At 34.4% G+C, this 20251-nt stretch overlaps 2 protein-coding genes across 2 annotated transcripts in view; one reads left to right on the top strand and one right to left on the bottom strand.

Annotated features, from left to right (window-relative positions):
* LOC107044297 (sodium/potassium-transporting ATPase subunit beta-1) overlaps window positions 1–6203 on the top strand; it is a 21807-nt gene extending 15604 nt beyond the window's left edge. Inside the window, exons 3-7 of the mRNA XM_015266108.1 lie at window positions 292–408; window positions 1710–1894; window positions 3651–3752; window positions 5087–5264; window positions 5619–6203. Of these exons, the coding sequence (XP_015121594.1) occupies window positions 292–408; window positions 1710–1894; window positions 3651–3752; window positions 5087–5264; window positions 5619–5764 (728 nt within the window). The 3' untranslated portion in view covers window positions 5765–6203. The remainder of the gene's footprint in view (window positions 1–291; window positions 409–1709; window positions 1895–3650; window positions 3753–5086; window positions 5265–5618) is intronic.
* Window positions 6204–8942: 2739 nt separating this feature from the next.
* On the bottom strand, window positions 8943–19555 carry LOC107044294 (sodium/potassium-transporting ATPase subunit beta-2). The gene is made up of 6 exons (XM_015266106.2): window positions 19217–19555; window positions 12497–12637; window positions 12300–12419; window positions 11696–11877; window positions 11338–11617; window positions 8943–9991 (listed from the first exon to the last, which is right to left on the bottom strand). The coding sequence occupies exons 1-6, from the start codon at window positions 19365–19367 to the stop codon at window positions 9888–9890; spliced, it is 978 nt and encodes a 325-aa protein (XP_015121592.1). The 5' UTR covers window positions 19368–19555; the 3' UTR covers window positions 8943–9887.
* Between the last annotated feature and the right edge of the window lie 696 nt (window positions 19556–20251).

Genomic DNA, 20251 nt, shown 5'->3' with positions numbered 1-20251 from the left:
TTTACATATTACGTCATAATATCAACGACCCCCTCCCCCTACTTTATGTAAAGAACAATTTTGTATTTATTTTTTTTAAGTAAAAAAAAAATCGCGTGAATAATCAATTCTTTGATTATTCATCAATCAATCAAATCGATCAATCAATCAATTCTTTGATTATTCATGATTTTGCCAATAATTTTTAATCAGAGCCACGATTTTCTAGATAATTTTTATTCAACTTTTTTCTCCGTGTATCTCTCTAGGAGAAAAAGAGCTCTTTAATAATCTCGTTTATCCCCATTACAGGCTTAGGTTTTCGACCTATATCTGAAAACACCAAGTCAGGTTCTATCATCGCGTACAATGCTGCTAATACAACACAAGTCGACATGTGGGTTGCACGACTCAACAAATTTCTCGAAAGTAAGTTTAAAAAAAATGAATATTTCAATAATTATTCTGAATTCCATCTAAATGTTGTTGTAATATTCCTCTCCATGCTTCCTGAATGAAAGAACAAAAACTTCCCTTAGGGGAGGGTGTGCCTGTACCGCTCAGCGGGTAATACCGCTCACCCGATTTTCTCCACAACCATCAACTTGAAAATTTCTTTCTGTTCCTGATCATGAAGAATTTGATGATGGGATGTGATTGTCGGAAAAATTTCACTTTATTTACCACTTTAAATATGAAAAAACACGTAACGAAGTTTTGAGGTCTTTACAGTGCAAAATTTGTGGACTTTTAATTAAGGTTTTTGATAGTTTCAAACGCTGAATTCTCATATTAAACTGTGGTTATTCGATTCGTGGTACGTTCACCCGTAATTTGAGACCAATTCGAACTCAAAACTCCGCTCACGTCAATAATTATCAACAATTTTGTTGACGCCGAGCGGAGCCGGTAATACCGCTCATAGGATCGGCCACGTAGTTGCTCGACAGCACTCGAGCACAGGTTAGGTTGGGGCGCGAGCGATACACGCAAAACCCTATGAGCGGCATTGGAATCGTGCCGAGCGGTATTACCCGACGGCGGCTCGTACCGCTCAATAGGCTCTCTTTTATTTTCAATCAATTTTGTGGATTCTAAGGAGAATTAGGCGTCTACACTTCGAGAATAACGAGTTCAATAGTTAAAGAAGTCTCACAAATACGTTTTTTATACTCAAGTTGAAATATAAAATATAAAATTGGCATTTCCCCTTAGGTGGGCGGTACAGGCACACCCTCCCCTATACATCGATTTTTTTTTCACTTTTCCCATCGAAAAATCATAATTTTTCGTCTGATTTTTCTGGAGTCCACCAATAATCCCCCAACATCAGCTGCCATTCTATCACGCGGGTTTATGTTTAGAGAGAAAAGGGAACGCGGGCGATATAAATTCAAAACATTAAACACATAAATTGATGAGTTATCGATATTCATTCAGTAAAAATGAAAATTTCATTGGATTTGGGCGCAACGAGCGAGGTATCTTATTTGAAACCCACTGGTCCCTATTTTTCTCCTCTCTATGAGCGCCCGTAGTGGGGACATAGGAGTTTCCGGAATTTCACTCTCCTACTGTCCCTCAGGTATCTTATACGAAACCTCTACTATATTTTCACCGAATTCGTTTTGAGCACGGAAATATTGCAACAACATAATGGATGAATTTGACCAATCAATATTGTATAAAAAATGTACACGCTTATTCAGTTTCATTCGGTCGATAACCAGATTACTTGCACACATCGCAGTCACCCGCTGCCCGGCCAAATCAACAGCCATGCAGTCACGATTTTCATAATCTTACGAAAGGCAAAGTTTGCGCTGTTGACATTAACAGCTGGAATCCGTGCTCACCGAAAGAGGAATTTGGTTTTCGGAATTCATCTCCCTGTGTTTTCATCAAGTTGAACAGGGTAATTAATCTTTGATCCAACAATCAAGTGGGGGAGCGCAACAGAACGAATCAATCTTTCACATGTAGTTGACTGCGAAGTCATTATGATAATGAGTGTTCAGCAGGAAATGTCAAAGGACATCTTTTGATGGATTTCGGTTTATCAGGTTCACTGAGACATAAAATTAGTTCTACCAAATAATTATACGTTCCCCTGAATCTCGTGTCGTGTTGAATCAATTTACTTGTGGACAAAAAAGAAAGTTTCCACCGAAACATGATGATTGTCAATGTTATTGAGTAGTGTATATCTTGTCCAATAAACACTTATCATTTTCATGGAACTAATGATAATTTGAAGAGGAAATTACAACTACAAAAAACGATATAATTCCGGGGGGACAATTTTTTGGGAAAAAAATATTCTTTCCTCGTCAATGTATTCTTCCTATGGTATGAACCTATGGAGTTCTCTTAGATCAAATGATTGTCGTTATATTTTGTCCTGCCAACAGGTCGAATTCTTCTAGGGATTTTTCTGATGGTCACGACAAAAATTGAATTTTCGTGAAAGCTATTAAATTTCCTTCTATCAAGTTAGTTAATTTCCCCCAAGTAATTCTGTCCGATTCCATCAAATATTTTCCCGTGGAACATATAGTTTTTCGGCAAAGCTAATTAAATTAGCGAAGCGGTAAACCGGGTCAAGTCAACTTAGCTCTACGCTGAATTTTCGAGGAATATCTCTGAATTCAAGAGAAATAGCGAAATTTTCATTATAACCTTTTTTGTAGAGCGAATTGAGAGCTATAAAAAAGGTTATTACAAAAAAATTTCTATGTTCCTTAGGTTTCGAGATATTCATTAAAAACTGACCAATAGTCTAAATCGACTTAAACCGGTTTACCGCTTCGCTACTGATTTTTTCTCTCAGTGTATGAAAACTGTTTCGCGGTTTGCTTCTTGGATTTTCTCGTTGCGACGTAAATGCGGTGGACTCGAATAACTATGGACTCGAAGACGATTCTAAAATTCAATGCATTTAGGAGATACCGGTACCAAAATAAATAAACTTGCCCATTATGCGACGCTGCCAGAAACTCGCTAAACACGCCCGAGCAGTGTAGAATGAATTCGGCAACGCTGAAGCCCAAATAACACGGGGAATCCCCGCAGAGGTGACCAATCGCAGGGTCGCGTCTGAAAGAACAGGCGAATACGCTGAGAGAAAAATTTCCTAATATGTAGACCATATTTACTTGAGAGAAGTAAGTTATTTTCAATGGCTTAAATCTCAGAGTGTTTGCGCTTCACAGCACTCGAATAAATCCTCATTTATCACCATCGTTGCACGATGGCATCTCTCGACCCAGTGGATTGAGATGCCTAGGAGAATTAAGTAATTGAAGAAAAATTACTTGTCTCAAGTGAATATTTTTCAGAAATTAGAAATTTTTTTCTCAGTGTAGATTCTGATTTTTCTACACAACCAAATTTTCCAAGTTTTTCTTCTTGAATTTTGAAATATAAAAACTTGCAAAATTTATGCTCGAGCATCTGAAGTGAATAAGTCGTCCAAAAAAATCGGAATCTACTGATTATTTTCTATCAAAATAAAATGTGAGTCAAGAAATCCCACGGAAAGACTGCGATATTTTCTGTGGAATTTGAAGTAAAATTTGATCGCAACAACGCCAGGTTTTTTTCTATTCAATTGCCTATGCACTGATTGATCATTCAATGAATATCATATCCTCGAATTATCTTCATTGCAGATATATGACTGGGTACCAGACTATTACAATGATTCGAGTAATCTGCCTGAAGAGATGCCTGAAAGTCTAGTGAACCATATCAAGAGTGTCAAGGGTAAAGAGGTAAAAGAATTCCAATAGAAAAAACACGCCTCACGGAATCAAGTTGTCTTCGAAGAAGACTGAATACAAACCAGTTTTTTATTTCTTTTATCGAGGCTGATAACGCCCATTTACGTAATCAATTTCCTTAGAAGTGATAGGGAGTTAAAATGAGTAAAAATAATTATGAAATTTTCATTTCTTGACGTTTGCGTTTGTTGTGCCCCGCCTAACAAACAGAAGAGAATTGAATACCATTCTATGAAAAATGAATGAACGAATCATAATTGTCCAAATCGTTTAGGTCAGAGGAAAATAGAATAATTTTACTGTTTTAATATTGCGTTTATTAAGGTTTTCTTCGAACAAAATTGATTAGAATTAATAGCTAGAATTATGAGATTATCTCACATTTTTGACGTTAAGAATAGGAGAATTTGAATGCAATATAGTGAAAATGATGATCGATTTTTTCACTTTGAACAAATAATATTAATATCCAAATACAAAATTTCTGATATGAATAAAAAGAAGCTGTGATTCAATATTCCAAATGAAGTTGTAATTTTTAATTTGGTGCTGAGAACCCGAGATGACAATATTCTAATCACGGAATTATATTGATGAGATGAACAACAGATTAATTGAATTACCGTGTGAACTAACTAAAAATTGATAACTGTGTGGGCACGCACTTTTACCAGAGTATCAACAAACATTGAATTCCAGAAATTCACACTCTAAAGTGTGTTCTGGAAGGAATTTAATTGTAATTATGATTAAAATCTCATTCAGTGAGCGTAGGAATTGGAACATGAGCAAATCATTTATTGTGAGATGAAAATTTAACAGCTGATAAATTGGGACATATGATTCTCATCGGTCGTATTGCCTTTTGCAGTGAAAATGATTAAAAACAATGAATTGAAGAAAGAAATATCGAACCTGTTGGGAAAAAGGGCATCAACACCCCGGCCGCTTGCGCTAGTTTTTAATAATTTCCACTGTCACGTGGAGCTGAAAATTCCAACTTCGGTAAATACTCGAGAATTTGACGGATTTTTCAGTTACAAAATCAATGGAACATTTCCTGTGAATGGGGTGTTGTTAAAAATTTCAAGATTTGTTTGCTTGAACTTTCAGGACTAATTTTATAGCAACGTAAAGAAGCTCCTGAAAAATTCAAGGATCTGTTAAATAAGGAAATCTAGCATTTACGTAAAAAATGATCAATGATGAATAATGAATTTTCTGGGAATTTTTGCGCATTATACTCAACGGCTCAAACGGAATTTATTCATACTACTAGATAAAATGTTTGAATTCACCTCTTCTCTTTCTCCTCTATTCTCCAGTTAAATACCGTTTGGGTCTCTTGTAACGGACGTCATGGAATTGATAGAGAGCTTCTCAACGACAGCATTGAGTACTTGCCTCGTGGCCCTCAAGGATTTCCAGGATACTATTATCCTTACACGAATACTCCAGGATATTTAAGCCCTCTGGTGGCTGTACACTTCCGTCGACCAGCAGGTGATGAAAACCAAGTGGATAATTGCATTTTTTATAAATGAGTATAGTTATTGTTGCTAATAAATTAGCAATTTGCTTCAGCACGGATTCTCTCTTTTTTTAATTCTTATTTCCCGATTGTCTTCTTCTATTTTTTTCGTGTTATAGTCCTATCATCAATTGAAATGTCATCAAAATTTTGCGTATTATTCACGTATTCACTATAAGGTGAAGCTTCACTAAAAAATTCCATATTATTATCAAATTCATCATTAACAATAAAGATCAAATTCATCATTAATAATAATGATTACTTATTGTTCTTCCTACAGTGAATTCATCACTAATAATAATGATCATTTGTTCTTCCTGCAGTGAATCAGCTGATTTTTGTGGAATGCCGTGCATGGGCGAAAAACATAAAATACGATAGGAAGGAGAAGTTGGGGATGGTTTCTTTCGAGCTACAGATCGACGATAGGCCAAAACCAAAGCAGAAAACTGGCTCAATAGATTTATAATAGTGAGTGTAATGACGACTGTCATGTCGATGAGAATCTACTCAGTGGTGGCTTAACGCATTGCCTTATTACCAAGTAAATTCAGTACACTTAATCTATGTACTTACGACGAGATAAGTATGCTTATCAGTCGAGTTCAAACTGTGTGTACTGTAATGTTGACAGTAACTGTTAGTCATGTTTTTTATGCGAAATATTACATTGTGAGCATTTTTGAAAATTTTGTAATAATGCCAACTCAACGTGCTATTTGTGTTTATACGTATTTTATAGTTTTACCACTGTTCATGTTAATGATAAATATTTGTAAGTTATTCGACAAAACCGGTTTTTGTTACAATTTCAAAATGATGAAGTGAATTTATTGTTTAGTTAGATTACGAATGACCAATGATTGTATTGTACAAATAAATTTTAGATTTATTTGATCAAGTTACAATGATCATGTGTTTCAATTTATTTGCGGTGGAGGAAGATTTGTCCCACTTTTCTACTTTATTTTTAGGGAAACAAGTGGACAATTGCATTTTTGTATAAATGAGAATGGGTTCTCGTCCTTTAATTCTTATTTCACTATTCTCTTCTTCTATTTTTTCATGTCAGTACTATCATCAATTAAAATGTCATCAAAATTTTACGTATTATTTCGCTCAGTCAAATGATTTTACATTCAGACCCTCTCAAGACTCGAATTCGTTTTCAGTCCGGGTTTAATCAAGATTCAGTCAAGGTTTAATCAGTGTATATGATAAATATTTGTAAGTTATTCGACAAAACCGGTTTTTGTTACAATTTCAAAATGATAAAGTGAATTTATTGCTTAGTTAGATGACGAATGACCAATGATTGTATTGTACAAATAAATTTTAGATTTATTTGATCAAGTTACAATGATCATGTGTTTCAATTTATTTGCGGTGGAGGAAGATTTGTCCCACTTTTCTACTTTATTTTTATGGAAACAAGTGGACAATTGCATTTTTGTATAAATGAGAATGGGTTCTCGTCCTTTAATTCTTATTTCACTATTCTCTTCTTCTATTTTTTCATGTCAGTACTATCATCAATTAAAATGTCATCAAAATTTTACGTATTATTTCGCTCAGTCAAATGATTTTACATTCAGACCCTCTCAAGACTCGAATTCGTTTTCAGTCCGGGGTTAATCAAGATTCAGTCAAGGTTTAATCAGTGTACATGATAAATATTTGTAAGTTATTCGACAAAATCGGTTTTTGTTACAATTTCAAAATGATGAAGTGAATTTATTGTTTAGGTAGATGACGAATGACCAATGATCGTATTGTACAAATAAATTTTAGATTTATTTGATTAAGATACAATGATCATGTGTTTCAATTTATTTGCGGTGGAGGAAGATTTGTCCCACTTTTCTACTTTATTTTTATGGAAACAAGTGGACAATTGCATTTTTGTATAAATGAGAATGGGTTCTCGTCCTTTAATTCTTATTTCACTATTCTCTTCTTCTATTTTTTCATGTCAGTACTATCATCAATTAAAATGTCATCAAAATTTTACGTATTATTTCGCTCAGTCAAATGATTTTACATTCAGACCCTCTCAAGACTCGAATTCGTTTTCAGTCCGGGTTTAATCAAGATTCAGTCAAGGTTTAATCAGTGTATATGATAAATATTTGTAAGTTATTCGACAAAACCGGTTTTTGTTACCATTTCAAAATGATAAAGTGAATTTATTGCTTAGTTAGATGACAAATGACCAATGATCGTATTGTACAAATAAATTTTAGATTTATTTGATTAAGATACAATGATCATGTGTTTCAATTTATTTGCGGTGGAGGAAGATTTGTCCCACTTTTCTACTTTATTTTTATGGAAACAAGTGGACAATTGCATTTTTGTATAAATGAGAATGGGTTCTCGTCCTTTAATTCTTATTTCACTATTCTCTTCTTCTATTTTTTCATGTCAGTACTATCATCAATTAAAATGTCATCAAAATTTTACGTATTATTTCGCTCAGTCAAATGATTTTACATTCAGACCCTCTCAAGACTCGAATTCGTTTTCAGTCCGGGTTTAATCAAGATTCAGTCAAGGTTTAATCAGTGTATATGATAAATATTTGTAAGTTATTCGACAAAACCGGTTTTTGTTACCATTTCAAAATGATAAAGTGAATTTATTGCTTAGTTAGATGACGAATGACCAATGATCGTATTGTACAAATAAATTTTAGATTTATTTGATTAAGATACAATGATCATGTGTTTCAATTTATTTGCGGTGGAGGAAGATTTGTCCCACTTTTCTACTTTATTTTTATGGAAACAAGTGGACAATTGCCTTTTTGTATAAATGAGAATGGGTTCTCGTCCTTTAATTCTTATTTCACTATTCTCTTCTTCTATTTTTTCATGTCAGTACTATCATCAATTAAAATGTCATCAAAATTTGATTCATTTCATTTTATATCATTTCATTTCAAGCCCTGATTTAATTGCTTTTACTGATGATTCTTTCAGTAATCATGAAAAAACTGATTTTCTCTTTCAAATCGCCTAAACAATGTCCTGTAACTCAACAACAAATTGTGCGACCCCATCATATTCTGATAGAATCAAGAGGATATTGTTATCAATTTTTTGAGCCATGACTAATTTCATTTTGATGACAATTTTTCGAGTGATCGTTAAAAAATCGATTTTTGGAAAAATAGCAATTTTTTTCAATCTGTATGGAAAATTGAATTTTAATTGGTATCAATGAATAAAATAAAATAGAAATAAAATTCATCAAATCGGACATCGGTATAATCATAAATTGCAAATACAGTTAAATTTTGAATAACAGAATTGTTAATATTACTTAACAATTTTTAATCATTAAATTAATCAATTGAATATTGAAATTCCGAATTATTTCATCAATCCACAATTAAGTTCAGAAAATTGAAGATTATTTGACTAATCGAAAAATCATTTTTATGAAATTTAGAATTATTTTCTCAATATAAAATTATCAGTTGACAATCCCATATTGTCTAATAATTGATGCCGATCCCTGCATGAAATTCGATTGATCCCTCAAAAGAAAATTTCGCGAAAATATATTTCCAAAAATAATTGATGCAAAAAAATGGCTGGAAATTGCAGCAATCCCAATGGAGGAAATAAAAACGTCACAAAATGTACAAACAATAATTTTCGATGGCAGTAGATTTTTTTATTTCTTAAAATATTATTTCCATTCCAAAAAATCGGCAACAATATTTTCTACCTAAATAATAAATGATATATATTCTCATATGTAAACGTGCATGGAGTGTTAATTTCAAAGACGCTGTTTCAGTTTTAAAAACACAATTTTTTTTTCGGGGAGTTTCATATGTATGGTACAAATCACAGATCTACCAGATCAATCGTGACACACGATATTCAAGAAGACAAATACGTTGTATATTATCGAAAAAACTACAAACTATTCACTCAGAGATAAAACGAAGTTAATTCTGTGGTGAAGTGATAAAACGTCAACAAATTTTGCATTTTTGCATTTTAAAAAATTGTGCATTCCTCGCGCAAACCATTCATTATAGAAAAATGTGAAAAAATCATTGTTAAATGTTCTCCAAAAACTGTTCATCATCGAAATAGTTCCACCCCAGCAAGACCGGAGAATCCACTTGTTGCGTTGTACCACTTCACAGCTGATATCATAAATAGACTCCATTTGTTATAAATTCCATATCAAATTTTTTGTCCTTCATCAGGTATTTACAATTAATGTGACGACAATACGTATATAAATTACACAATTAATATCATTGAATTTCGATTCAGTATGAGGATGAGATTCTCTAAAAGCTGCTCCAATTTCTCTGACAGTTTCGGTGATGAAATTTCAATAATTGGCTCTAGTAGGATTGATATTTGTTCAGACTTTGGGTGAGATGGTTCACTTAACAGTATGTTGGCATAAAAAATAAGGCACTTCGGAAAAAATAGCGTGAATAGCGTTCATTCCTCAGACCTCAATTTCCAGGATTCTTTGAGATTCCCATGTTCTTTTTTTTAATTGACTTTAATCTCACAAAGTGCATGATGAGGAACGTTTGATTGAACTCTGCGATTGAATTAATCAATCAAGAGCTCGAAATGTACTGAGCCTAATTTGTCGTTCCTGTGGTGCTTGATATTCCTGGCCCAAGCTTTGCACTCGACATTGATGAGAATTCCCGCTGAAAAAAGTTGAATTAATTATTATAAATTATCAGTTGAGAGTAGAGAGTAGTGATGAGCGTATTTAATTATTTTCCTCCTTAAAGTGTCGATCTGGATATTAAATATTGAAATATTTATTATTCGGGGGATGTCTAAATTCTGAACAGCAAAATCCTTGATATTTACACGGATGAACAAATTGTTTCATGGAAAAACTCGAAAAAAGCGCTTTCTTCAAGAAATTTTGTAGAATTTCTATAGTCCTATTCATTTCATTTTATATTTAACGAAATTCATCACCTGGGGTGGCCATCATTTTCGATGGATTTGAAGGATTTGAAGGATTTCAATAGATGAAACTTTGATTTGAGCAGGAGGTACATTGGAATTTTCGATAGCTGGAGACTGATTTTATAGATGGATAAGTACATAATAATCGCTCGGTTAGTAAAATATTTTTTAACAATAACAGTTTATTGACAGCTCCACGCGGACGAAAAACTTTAATAGAAAAACCTATCTAATTCGTTGGGAAATTCTATTGAAAACTTTCTATTAGTTTTTGGCCGATTGTGTTGAAATGTTCAATAGAAAACATTCAATAGAAAAAGTCAACAGAATTCCATTTTTCTATATAACTTATTCTTTTCATACATTTTCTATAGAATTTTCTCGACGCAAATTTTCTTCATTCTTATAATTTTTTTTCATTCTATGTTTCTTTCCTTCTCATCAAGAAAATCAAACGAAAAAACTTAGAAAATTTGAGCCGAGGAAATTCTATAGAAAATATCTCAATAGAATAAGTTATATAGAAAAATCGAATTCTGTTGACTTTTTCTATTAAATGTTTTCTACTGAACATGTCAATAGAATCAGCCAAAAACTAATAGAAAGTTTGATAGAAATTCAATAGAATTTTCTAACGAATTCGATAGGTTTTTCTATTAAATTTTTTCGTCCGTGCATTGATAGCTCTTGAATTTTTTCTGGGATCTCGGGATGTGGGAAACAAATGTTTCAGTAGATTCGGCAAAAAACTAATAAATTTTTCAATAGGACTCCAATGGAATTTTCCAGTTGATCCAGATCCAGAGGGGAAATTTGCCTTAACATTTTTTTTCTCAGTCAACATACATTTGAGCGCATTTTAACCCCTCACCTACGGGTTCAGAAGACTTAAATTGAAATTTCCAAGTTTCAAATTGAAACTCTAAACTTGAAGCTGTCAGGCTTCAAATTAAGACTTGAAAATCTTTTTTTAAGACCTTTGTAATCTTGGAATAAGGTATTATTTTCATTATTTTAACTCAAATGATCTTGACAATTCCCGTTGAAAATTAGAATATGGAGAGATAAATACCTCGCGGACGTTCGAACTGGACAGCAACGAGGGGACTGAGGTATCCGTCACTGTGGAAATATGGATAATAGTAACCAGGGAATCCCTGCTTTGGATAGTACTTGATAGGTCCAATATTTTCCTGATCAGCAGGATTTTCTCCCTCACACGAGACCCATATCGTGTTCAATTGCAGTGAGTTTTGTTGCACTAATTGACGGATCGTTCCCTTCAGCTCCTCTGGCATTTTTCTGGGAAGGTCTTGAGTGCTGTTGTAGTATTCTGGCATCCATCCGTAAATCTGTGAAGAACATAATTGAACATGCAATCCAGAGAATCCACTGAATTAATCACGAGTAATAATGAATGGCAATTTTACTTTATTCAGCTTCAGGAAGATGCACGGACTCGAGGTGTGATATCCGAAGAAATTTTCCTCAGTGCAGGGATGCCAGTCTCGCACGTTTACCACACAGACTTGTCCAAATGCTATTTTTTTACCATCTTCACAGTTTACGACGTTCTGACCACGACCAGGGGAAGAACCCGGCTTCTTGTAGTCTGCAGAGCAAAATAAGGAAGTCAAAATTGTGTTGAGGATGATTCTTATTCCGACCCTTGCGACCCTTAACCTGACCCTCGTGACCCTTATTTTCACTCTGGTACCTTTTAGTTTTTCACTCTCATGACCCTTATTTAGGCCCTTACTCTGACCCTTAATCTAATCCTTGTGACTCTTATTTGGACCCTTAATCTGATGCTCGTTACCCTTACTTGTAGCCTTAATCTGACTTTTGTGATCCTTAATCTGACCCTTGTGACGCTTATTTGGATCCTTAATCAAACCCTCATTATATTTCTCGTGACCCTTATTTTGCCATTACCAATTCCGTAGATAGAGTCAAGATATGAAAATCTCTGGCTTGAATTTTCACATTTTTTTTTGCATTCTTGACACCTCGACAAATGGATCAGCTACTCACCCGCGAGAAACTTTTTCAGCGACGTAACCCAGTAATCGTAATTTGTTGCATTGCTGCCCTTGAACCAGATCAGCGTACTCTCGACGTTGTCCTCTGGCGGCATTGGCCTAAATCCCAATCCTGTCGACATAAAATTCATTCAAAATGATCTAAAAAATCTTAGAAAATAGAGGAATCGAGTGAAGACGGAAAATTACCTGGATTTGTACCAATCATGGATCTTTCTAGCTGCCACTTTGGAACTCTTGGATCCAGAGTTTGGAAGAATATGAAAAAGCAGATGGCGACTAAGGCAGCGAGGACTCCGTAGAAGATCAAGTAGAATATACCGATTTTTCCTGAAACAATATAAACAGGGAAATTTTATTCCACTATAACAGCACGATATGCGATCTGTCCTTTATTGTACGAACTGATAAGAACATTAGGGGGCTACGCCCCCTGTTCGCTTTGCTCGCCAACCCCCATATGACCTCCATATGGGGGTTCATATTTTCTATATGATCCCCATATGACCCCCATGATCCTTATTCTGACCCTTGTCACCCTTATTTGGACCCTCAATCCGACCCTTAATCTTGTGAATCTTTTTGTTGACTATTTTTTCAAATAACTTTCTTATGAAGTCTATCAAAAATCTGGAATTTATACTTTCAAGCAAGATTTGATTTATCACCCACTAGTTTTTTTTTTCCAATAGTTCATTATTCTCGTGAACTTTATTCTGCCCCCGTGACCTTTATTCTGACCTTCGTAACCCTTATTCTGATTCTCGTGACCCTTATGACCATGATTTTGGCCCTCGTGACCCTTATTTTGACCCTTATAATCCTTATTCTGACCTCCGTAAGTGTAACGCCCTATGCGAGCCTTAATTTAACCCTTGTGACCCTTAATCTGACCCTCGTGACCCTTATTCATTTACTTCAATTTTTGACGTGGATACGTCTGTTTTCATCATGGGGGGGCATTTAGGGAAAGTCCTTATGGTTCCTTATCGGTAGTGGCGCCATCTATCGGAATTCTAGAACATTCTAGAATTCTCTAGAAAATTCTAGATGTTTCTAGAAAATTCCAGATTTTTCTAGAAAATTCTTCAGTTTTTTTTAGAAATAAATTACAATTTTAAGGGGTCCTTAGCGCTGGTCAGCAAAATCTGGATAAAATTAGTGGATCCGTGTTAAAATTCCCAAGGGTCTATGTATGTGATGATCTCGTTGTACATAACAATTCAATCGTATCGTGATTATAAAAAGCGTCTTATCATGATGAGACGGTCCGAAATCCCGAATTCTTCTAATATACCTATACAATGAAAAACTATGATGTTCAGTAAAGGAAAGGGAAGACCACAGACGAGATATTTATTGAAAACTGGTCAATAGTCAAAATTGACTTATACCATTTTACCACTTCGCTACTCAATTGATAATCTCAATTTCAAATTGATGGTGAATTAAATGTTCAGTAATATGGATCTATAAATTTTCTATTAAGTAAATAATACGAAATTTCTTATAAGGAATTTTCAGTTATCGTCAATCTGCCTAACTAAATTACTGATTAATAAATAATTCCGAATTTGAATATTTAAATTGATAATTACTTCAATAATTGAAATTTAAGAGTGATACTAACTAGGGGAAGGACGTAAAAATGGGAGGTGTTGAGATGTTTTTCAATTTTCAATATCTTCATTTATAAGTGAAGATATTGACGACTACAGAAGATCACGAAACGTTCCATTTTGCCCGACTCTCCCCTAATTGACTACTTCTCATGAACACAATGTGTTAAATTTCATTTTTTGTGAAATTTAATTTTTTTGTTAAATTCCATTTTTTCAAAAATCCTTTTCTCGAAAGCATGTTCGGAAACGAAAATCGATATTCCGCCTAAAAAATACTCTTGGTCCATTCTATAAACTCTGAAGAGGATTTCTCCCAGACAAAATTCCCCGAACTACTTAGATATCCTTAAAGTAGCTCTACCCTTCGGCCGGGCTACGCTGTACTTTTGGATATTTTCAGTTTTCAAATTTTTCAACTAAATTCCATGGAAAAAATTTGAAAAAATTCATACTCAGTCAGTATTATCTAAATTAAATTTCACAAAATACTGATATTTTTTCAAACATTTTCCTCTTATAAATAAATAATAAAACTTGTTTGCGAAACGGTGGATTATTTTTCATGAGGTGTCAAAAAAATTCTTGATTTTTTCACATCTAATGAAAAAAAATTCAAATTTTAATCTTTGATTACAACGGAAATGTTGATTTGCACATAAGACATTGGGTTAAATCCTGATTTTTAAACATTTCTTCTTTGAAAAACCGAAACGATAATTAAATTGAGAAAAAAAATTAGAATTCCGAATCTAATCGAGTTTTCTGCAATTTTTTTGCAGTTTTATATAATAATAATCTTTGAATTTACTGGAAGGGTAGAGCTACTTTAAACTGTTCGAAGGGCCTTGCATTCCGAACATTATTTCTCCTTCCTCAACCTCACTCAACACCTGTCGATAACAACAAACATTGCATGCACCAAGCGAATGATAGCAGAGTAATGCCAAGCAACAGATTAATTACGTTAGTCCGTACTTCAATTTATAAAGAGGATGAAAATGCCTAGTCAAATGGAGCAATCCAATTACACCGCGCTGATTCAATGTTTCGTCAAGGTCATTTCTGTTATAACTACATTCCAGCATCCTGAATGAACCCCGGAAAACGGAAGTCACTAATTTCTTTTCTACCATTAGATTTCCCAATTTTGATTGTCCGGCCTTCAAATTAATTCCGTGCTTCGACCAATCGTCCCCAAACTTGATACTGAAAGATCCTCCAGAGGTGCTGAACTTCTCCAGATGATCCATCTGACGAAAGCGCAGATTTTTCAATTGATGGAGAATTTTGGTAATTGATTATGAAGGAGCAATCGATTTATCCCCGCGAATTTGTCGTTTTCAGACTGCTTCGAGATTATGCACTCAAAGACACGTGAGTGCACGCATACCCTTTTGGTGTGGCCCTAGGCTTACGTAATACCGTAATACCGCCATTTAATGTCAATTGACCTCGTTGTAAACGTTCGTACTAAGGGAAGTTTAACAATTGCCATTCAGCACCTCTGGAAACTTTTCTACACGCATACTGTTTTCAGAATTATTCTTTGAAACATTGGTTTTCAACGTGTCACTGATTTTCAGGAATACACGGATAGAAATATTCAATAAAAATGAGGTATTTTTTCCGTAATTCCGGAGCGAAATGTGGTTGTAGGAAATTTTATGGAATTGTCACGGCATTTTTCCGGAGCGTTTCGTAATTTTTATCTGAATCTCCGGTGAAAAATTACGATACCGTCATCTTAATTTCCTGAGTCGATTCCGTAATCGGTGAGCGAATTGTGAGCTCCGTAATTTTTACTGAACATTTCTTTCCGTGTATTTCATGACAGCTTCGTTGTAATAAATGGACATGTCAATGTTTCAAGGCTAAACTTCTGTAAAACTTGAGACACTCGTTTTTTTAGAAAAAAGTTTGAGGGAAATATCTTATGAATTTTGAGAGCCGAGATTTATTCAAATGATCATTTCTTCGATTCTAATTTTTGTTGATATGATTGCGGTGTTCAGGTTCACATGAGGCATTTGATCATTTATATGGGAAATATCTGTCAAAAGTGAAAACGATTGATAAGCGTCTGTGGAATTGTCAGACTGATAATTTCCCGGGCATGTGGAACGCGTTGCGTGACTCCGAATACTGCCCTCTGGTCGAAATCATAATTGAGGAAATTATTGAAGTTATTTGGAATATATCGGAATTATTGAAAAGGCAATAGAAAAAATATTATTATTATTATTATTGAAATTCAATAGAATTGTCTATCGAATTTTCTGTTTTTCTACAAAATTTTTTCATCCGCGGAATGCGGGAAATCAGAATTGAAGCCCTAATTTAATGTCAATTGACCTCGTTGTAAACGTTCGTACTAAGGGAAGTTTAACAATTGCCATTCAGCACCTCTGGAAACTTTTCTACACGCATACTGTTTTCAGAATTATTCTTTGAAACATTGGTTTTCAACGTGTCACTGATTTTCAGGAATACACGGATAGAAATATTCAATAAAAATGAGGTATTTTTCCCGTAATTCCGGAGCGAAATGTGGTTGTAGGAAATTTTATGGAATTGTCACGGCATTTTTCCGGAGCGTTTCGTAATTTTTACCTGAATCTCCGGTGAAAAATTACGATACCGTCATCTTAATTTCCTGAGTCGATTCCGTAATCAGTGAGCGAATTGTGAGTTCCGTAATTTTTACTGAACATTTCTTTCCGTGTATTTCATGACAGCTTCGTTGTAATAAATGGAAATGTCAATGTTTCAAGGCTAAACTTCTGTAAAACTTGAGACACTCGTTTTTTTAGAAAAAAGTTTGAGGGAAATATCTTATGAATTTTGAGAGCCGAGATTTATTCAAATGATCATTTCTTCGATTCTAATTTTGGTTGATATGATTGCGGTGTTCACATGACGCATTTGATCATTTATATGGGAAATATCTGTCAAAAGTGAAAACGATTGATAAGCGTCTGTGGAATTGTCAGACTGATAATTTCCCGGGCATGTGGAACGCGTTGCGTGACTCCGAATACTGCCCTCTGGTCGAAATCATAATTGAGGAAATTATTGAAGTTATTTGGAATATATCGGAATTATTGAAAAGGCAATAGAAAAAATATTATTATTATTATTATTGAAATTCAATAGAATTGTCTATCGAATTTTCTGTTTTTCTACAAAATTTTTTCATCCGCGGAATGCGGGAAATCAGAATTGAAGCCCAATCTTCACAAAATGTCCCAAATCAAGTGATAGAATCTTGACATTGAGAATCAGCGCTAAGTCCCCAACTCCCCCCTAAATAAATAAATCAACCCGAATTAAACCCGATCTTTCTCTCTCATTATTCAATAAAATTACCCCGATTTCCTCAAATGTTATTAGATCGACAGTGTCTCCCGGTCAACCGCTAAATTGAATTTTCGTGGGTAATTGGAGCGAAGGTCATTGTCAGTGAGTCGGTTCAATTCGGTTACACTCGGCTCGCGTCAGTTACTCCCAGTCCCAGTTGGTAAAGTAGATTATTAATGACGTCCCCGAGTGAGACAACTGCACGTCCGCGTGGTGGAAGTTGTCGGTAGTCACAGTCGCACCCGCAGCACTCCGTGCAACAACTTGCAGCTCACAAAACCGAGAGTGGGGGGTTGATAGTAGTATTGAATACAAATAGTCAGGAATTCTGAATTCTCATGAATTTCCGACGGGAGTGGTCGCTCCCCTCTCGACGCTATCTAAATTTCCGATAATTACCACAACGCACCGGCCAGTGAGGAATGAAAAATGAAAGCGAAGATGATTAAGACCGCGTGGGTGGAGACTGAGAATTCTTTCTGTTGTTATTGCATGACTCACGTTAAGAAACGTTGCATTTACATGCTATAGTACAACCGGCGCTTATTCATCAATAAACAACATGAATGGGAGGGCATGAGAGGATCATTCTGAATCCTCTCGTATGGAAAAAATATATATACAGAAAAATATATGATACTTAATGGGGGGGGGGGCTAAAATGGACACTAGACTTTTTTTTTTAATATTCATAACTCAGAAACAAATTTATCAATTGAGCTCAGTTTAGGCTCGCCACAAAGGGAAAGAGTTGTTCTTTGTATTGAAAAAAAAATTATTAAATTTTATCAACATTTCAACCCCTCATTAACATTTTTAAAAAAGTCAAAAGTGTCCGTCTTACCCCAACCTCCGCTATAAGTTTTGGCTCAATCAATAGTATTGTTGTATTCGAAGAAATGATTCGGAGAGTAATGAAAGGCGCGTTTTTATTGACAGTTCTTTAAAAAAATTGATGAAACAAAAGTGTCATCAGACTTCAAGTCAGACTCTAAAATTCCGATATTTATTTCCGAAAAGTAACGATATTAATTAATTCCATAAATTTACGATATTAAAAATGGAGAATAAAATTTTCATAATTAAAATGTTCATAATAAAAATTTTAAAAAAGTAAAATGGAAAATTGAAGAAATTGTAAAATACGAGGGGAAGAGGATAAATCGAGTCATTCGATTCCGTAACAATATTGAAAATCGGAAATAAACTTTTCATAATTAAAATTTTCATAATAACCATTTAAAAAAAAATCAAATGTAGATTTTTTAAAATGAGAGAATACAGGTGGATTTTTTATTACAGAAGAGGGGAAAAGGATAAATCGAGCCATTCGATTCCATAACAATATTAAAAATCGAAAATAAACTTTTCATAATTAAAATGTTCATAATAAAAATTTTAAAAAATTAAAATGGAAAGTTGAAAAAATTGAAAGATACAGAAGAGGGGAAGAGGATAAATCGAGTCCTTCGATTCCATAACAATATTAAAAATCGAAAATAAACTTTTCATAATTAAAATGTTCATAACAAAAATTTAGAAAAATTGAAATAAAGAATTGAAAAAATAGGAGAACACAGGTGGATTTTTATTATTTTACAAAAGAGGGGAAGAGGATAAATCGAGTCATTCGATTCCGTAACAATATTAAAAATCAAGAATAAAATCCTCATAATAAAAATGTTCACAATTGAAATGTTCACAATAAACATTAAAAAAACTAAAAACGTAGAATTAAAAAAATTTGAAAATACAGGTGAGCAGTCCCGTTCATAACAAATCCACCATTACCTGTGGAAATCCCGCTATAGTGGAAATTCCCGCTGTAGTATGCGAGCGCGGCGTACCTGGCAACGGATCCTTCCCCCCTGTTCCACGAACTACATGAAACCCATCGCAATCCCCTCGGTTAATAAATAAATTCGCTTACCCCAACTACTGGGTGTCCTTCCCAAAATCGCACCAGTTTGTGGATTATAAAGAAAATTTCTAATAGACTGTCTTGTAGTCACACTGGGCGGTTTCTCGTACGGGTTCATCGACTCCGTCACCAACTCCTTCCTCGGGTCTTTCGCGACCATTTTGACGGTTTAATTCAACTTTTCGACAATTGGTTTGATTAATTTTTCGGACTTAACGGGGACGGGCGGAGGTGAATTTAAACGTTTGAGTTTAGCCCCGAAGTTTGGAAATAACAGTTTAGCTGGGGGCCAACTGTCGACCCGTCTGTTGGTACCCGCTTGGCTGAATCAACTGAAGTTGTAAGAGGCGTTAGCCTGCAGTCTCGATACCTCTACCTCGGTCCCCCCATATACCGTACCTCCTACCTTACTCATTATTTATCCCTTCCACGTTCAAAGTTTACCTCGTTGTAGCCAACTGTCTACCTTGTTAAACTAACAGCATCAGGCGTTATTGGTTTATCAATGGGTTTTGATGGTGTTACGATTTTATTGGGTCATTATATCGGCTGTTTGATCATTTGTTGAATATTTAACTGCGACGGAACTTGGGTACTTGCAAGTTGAAGACTTTATGGGCGAAAGTATTGGCGAATTTTTTTTTAGGCGCGCTCATCGTTTTTGCAACAATGTTTTTTTTTCATTTGGGCTACTATTTATTTATTTATTTATTTATTTATTTATTTATTTATTCATTCATTCATTTATTAATTTATTCATTTATTTATTGATTCATTTATTGCTTCTGTATGAAATTCGTTAACCCAATAAATCTTCAAATAAATTTATGTCTGAAGTAAATTTATTTTCCGCAGTTAAACCGTTTTAGGAATCCATCGTAGAGTGCTTTCATTTAGCCATTCGATCGCGAATGTCGACTAAATCCTTCATAATTAGTGGTATTTTTGGAAAATAGTGATAATAGATCGATATTCCACGTTTTTCGGTAGAAGACCTTCGATGAACTTTCGTTCAAAATTGATCGGCTGATTATTTTTATTTAT

This window comes from Diachasma alloeum, unplaced genomic scaffold, assembly GCF_001412515.2.
Source record: "Diachasma alloeum isolate Michigan unplaced genomic scaffold, Dall2.0 Dall_scaffold_00711, whole genome shotgun sequence".
In the NCBI taxonomy this organism is placed as follows: Eukaryota; Metazoa; Arthropoda; class Insecta; order Hymenoptera; family Braconidae; genus Diachasma; species Diachasma alloeum.
This window is presented reverse-complemented; position numbering and strand designations above follow the sequence as displayed.

Coding starts and splice junctions, on each gene's coding strand:
- LOC107044294 (XM_015266106.2), bottom strand. CDS start 19,367: ATGGTCGCGAAAGACCCGAGGAAGGAGTTGGTGACGGAGTCGATGAAC. Junction 12,638..19,216: donor AAGGACACCCAGTAGTTGGG/GTAAGCGAATTT, acceptor ATATTGTTTCAG/GAAAAATCGGTATATTCTAC. Junction 12,420..12,496: donor CATGATTGGTACAAATCCAG/GTAATTTTCCGT, acceptor TTATGTCGACAG/GATTGGGATTTAGGCCAATG.